The sequence below is a fragment of the Ichthyophthirius multifiliis genome, assembly GCF_000220395.1.
Source record: "Ichthyophthirius multifiliis unplaced genomic scaffold scaff_1120509250350, whole genome shotgun sequence".
NCBI lineage: Eukaryota > Ciliophora > Oligohymenophorea > Hymenostomatida > Ichthyophthirius > Ichthyophthirius multifiliis.
In genome coordinates, this window is record NW_004086827.1 from 1 (window position 1) to 2,563 (window position 2,563).

General features: G+C 17.6%; 1 protein-coding gene across 1 annotated transcript, besides 3 other annotated features; it reads right to left on the reverse strand. All coding sequences in view use genetic code 6, as the record gives it.

Moving 5' to 3' along the window:
- IMG5_067520 (hypothetical protein) lies at positions 1-2,354 on the reverse strand (the record flags this gene model as incomplete). Its single annotated transcript, XM_004036833.1, has 2 exons — positions 1,362-2,354; positions 1-1,170 (listed from the first exon to the last, which is right to left on the reverse strand). Coding segments are annotated over exons 1-2 (1,974 nt in total), but the record flags the coding sequence as incomplete, so codon positions are not given.
- Positions 1,306-1,352: a microsatellite.
- Positions 1,307-1,353: a microsatellite.
- Positions 1,309-1,356: a microsatellite.
- Positions 2,355-2,563: the final 209 nt, after the last annotated feature.

Sequence of the window (2,563 nt, forward strand, 5' to 3'; positions counted from 1 at the left end):
TTTTAATACTATTGCATTTTCTATTTATAACACTAGTAATATATTAAATAAATAGCTCATATTTAATAAATGCAGAAATAATTTAATAAATAAGAATATCAAAAATAATTACTAAAAAATAAAAAGGCAACCAATCATTGTATTATTTATAAAATTTATTTTAAATACTAATACAAATAATGTAAAAGCAAATTATGACTATAGTAATAAAAATGAGATAAATTAAATATATAACTATTCTTTTATTCATTTTATAGACACTTTCTATTAAAACAATGATTAAGTTAATAATTAATAGCAATAAACAATTAGCTAATATTATAAAGACAGCTTTTAAATTATAAAATAGAATGGAATTAAAAGTAATAAGAATAACGTATTTTATATATTATTATGTTATTCTAAAAGGCCTACTTAAAAATTAATTAAAAAGAATAAATATTAAAATTAATTCATGTAAACATATAATTTAAACAAATCTACTTTCTTATAAAAAGTTTTACAAAATACTCTAATCATAAAAAGAAAAAGAAATTTTATTATTTATTTGTAATAAGGAGCTATTTTTAGTAAATATATTTGATTAAACTTATTAACTAATTTTATTTAGACCTTTTTAAACATAATTGCTACTATCCTTTGTTTTTTCTTCATATTTATAGTCGCTTTTCACAATTTTATTTATTTATGAGTTTAATTAACTTTACTATCGAATCAAACTAGATTAATTTTTTTTTCTTTTAACCAAATTATTTTTTTAAACTTTAACCTGATTTTTTTCTGTATCTTAAATTTTATCCTAATCTTTTTGAGGTTGTATGTCATCTTCTTGGTTATTTTATTATAAAACAACTTTAGCATTTATTTATGTATTTAATTTACTAATTTTATGTGTAATTAATGTTTTTATCTTATCTTCTGTTGTCAATTAATTATCTCCTTTTAATTAATTTACATCCATTTGCCTACTTTTATTTTCTATTGTATTAGATTGAATATTTAATGGCATTATTTTGCCTTGTAATTTCTCAGATTATATCTGTTATGAGATTAAAGAACCTAATAAATTGTTTGATTATGTATCTCTTTCAATTTTAATTAAACTATCTTAATATTATGAGACTTAATTCTAGCAGAATTCTTTATTATTTTAAAATTCAGCTAAAGAATCTTAAAATATTAAATTAAATTAAAAAAATAAAAAATATGAATAAATAATAATAAAAAAATTTATATTTGTTGTTAATATTACTTAATTAATAATTTTTTGGTAAAAATATTTGTTAAAATATATTTCTCCATTATTTTTTTTTTATAAAAAAATATTTTTTATTATAAATAATATTTGTTTTAAAATATACTTATTTTTTAATTTGGAGTTTTTATAGGATACTATTTTTGTATTTATTCATCGTTTTTTAAAATATTATCTAATTATTTATTTCGTTCTTATTCATTAACATTTTTTTAAAAAATAATTTCTGTGATTTAATTTCTTTTTATTGCGCTTTTTTACATTTTTTAGTCTTGAATATTATCTAATTATTATAAATATATAAATAACATCACATAAATTATGGTAGTAGCAACTAAAGTCCACACAGAAGCATACAAATACCATTAGTTTATAGGAACCTCTTTAAATACTTGATTTATGTCGTTAACAAGAGTTTATTTTCCTTGGGTTTTGCATTAACATATTAATTATTATATTTGATTTTAGTCATTAATATAATATAAAAGTATACAATCTTTAGTCATCCATTTTCCTTTAATATTTTATATACAAATATAATTCCCAACATTATCTATTGCTTTAGATAAATTGTAAATGCTGAATAAAGGAATATCAAGTTGTATTTATTATTAATTAAATTCAAAAGTTATTGTCTTTTCATTTATGATAAATGGATGATTCGTTGAGTAAGGGAAATTATCATCATAAGTTATTACAGAATAAGGATATTCTAAATAATTTACATGGTATTATAGATTTTCTTAGTCTTTTTTTATATTTATACTATCATAGTATGCATTTTAGAATAGTTTCAAATGTTTTTCTTTTAAAACGTTATATGTTATTGTTTAAGTAGAAATTATATTTAGAGCCTTTATAGGATTCTCGTTAGGAATTAAAAACACATTCAATGTTTACGATATCGTTTTCATTATTTACATGTATTATTTATCTAATTAGGAGTTTTATTTATGATAGAATAATTTTCTATCAACTTATTAAATCTTTTAAATTATTTTTGCTTATAATATAAGAATTTATACTGATTAAAAAGATTTTTAATATTATGTTGTGTCAGAAATTACTATATTTTTAATTACTCCTAATTAATCTGCTATTATTTATTAAATATTATTAATAAATTATTGGATTTTATCAAATCCTAATTATAATATTATTAATTGAGAAAGTTACCAAATATTAAATCTAATGTTATTTGCGTCTATATAAAATAGTCTTAAGAGTCAGTTTATTAAAAATAGTTTTACAAACTCAAAACTTCATTTAAAATTTCAATATATAATTATGTAAATTAAGAATTTGCTA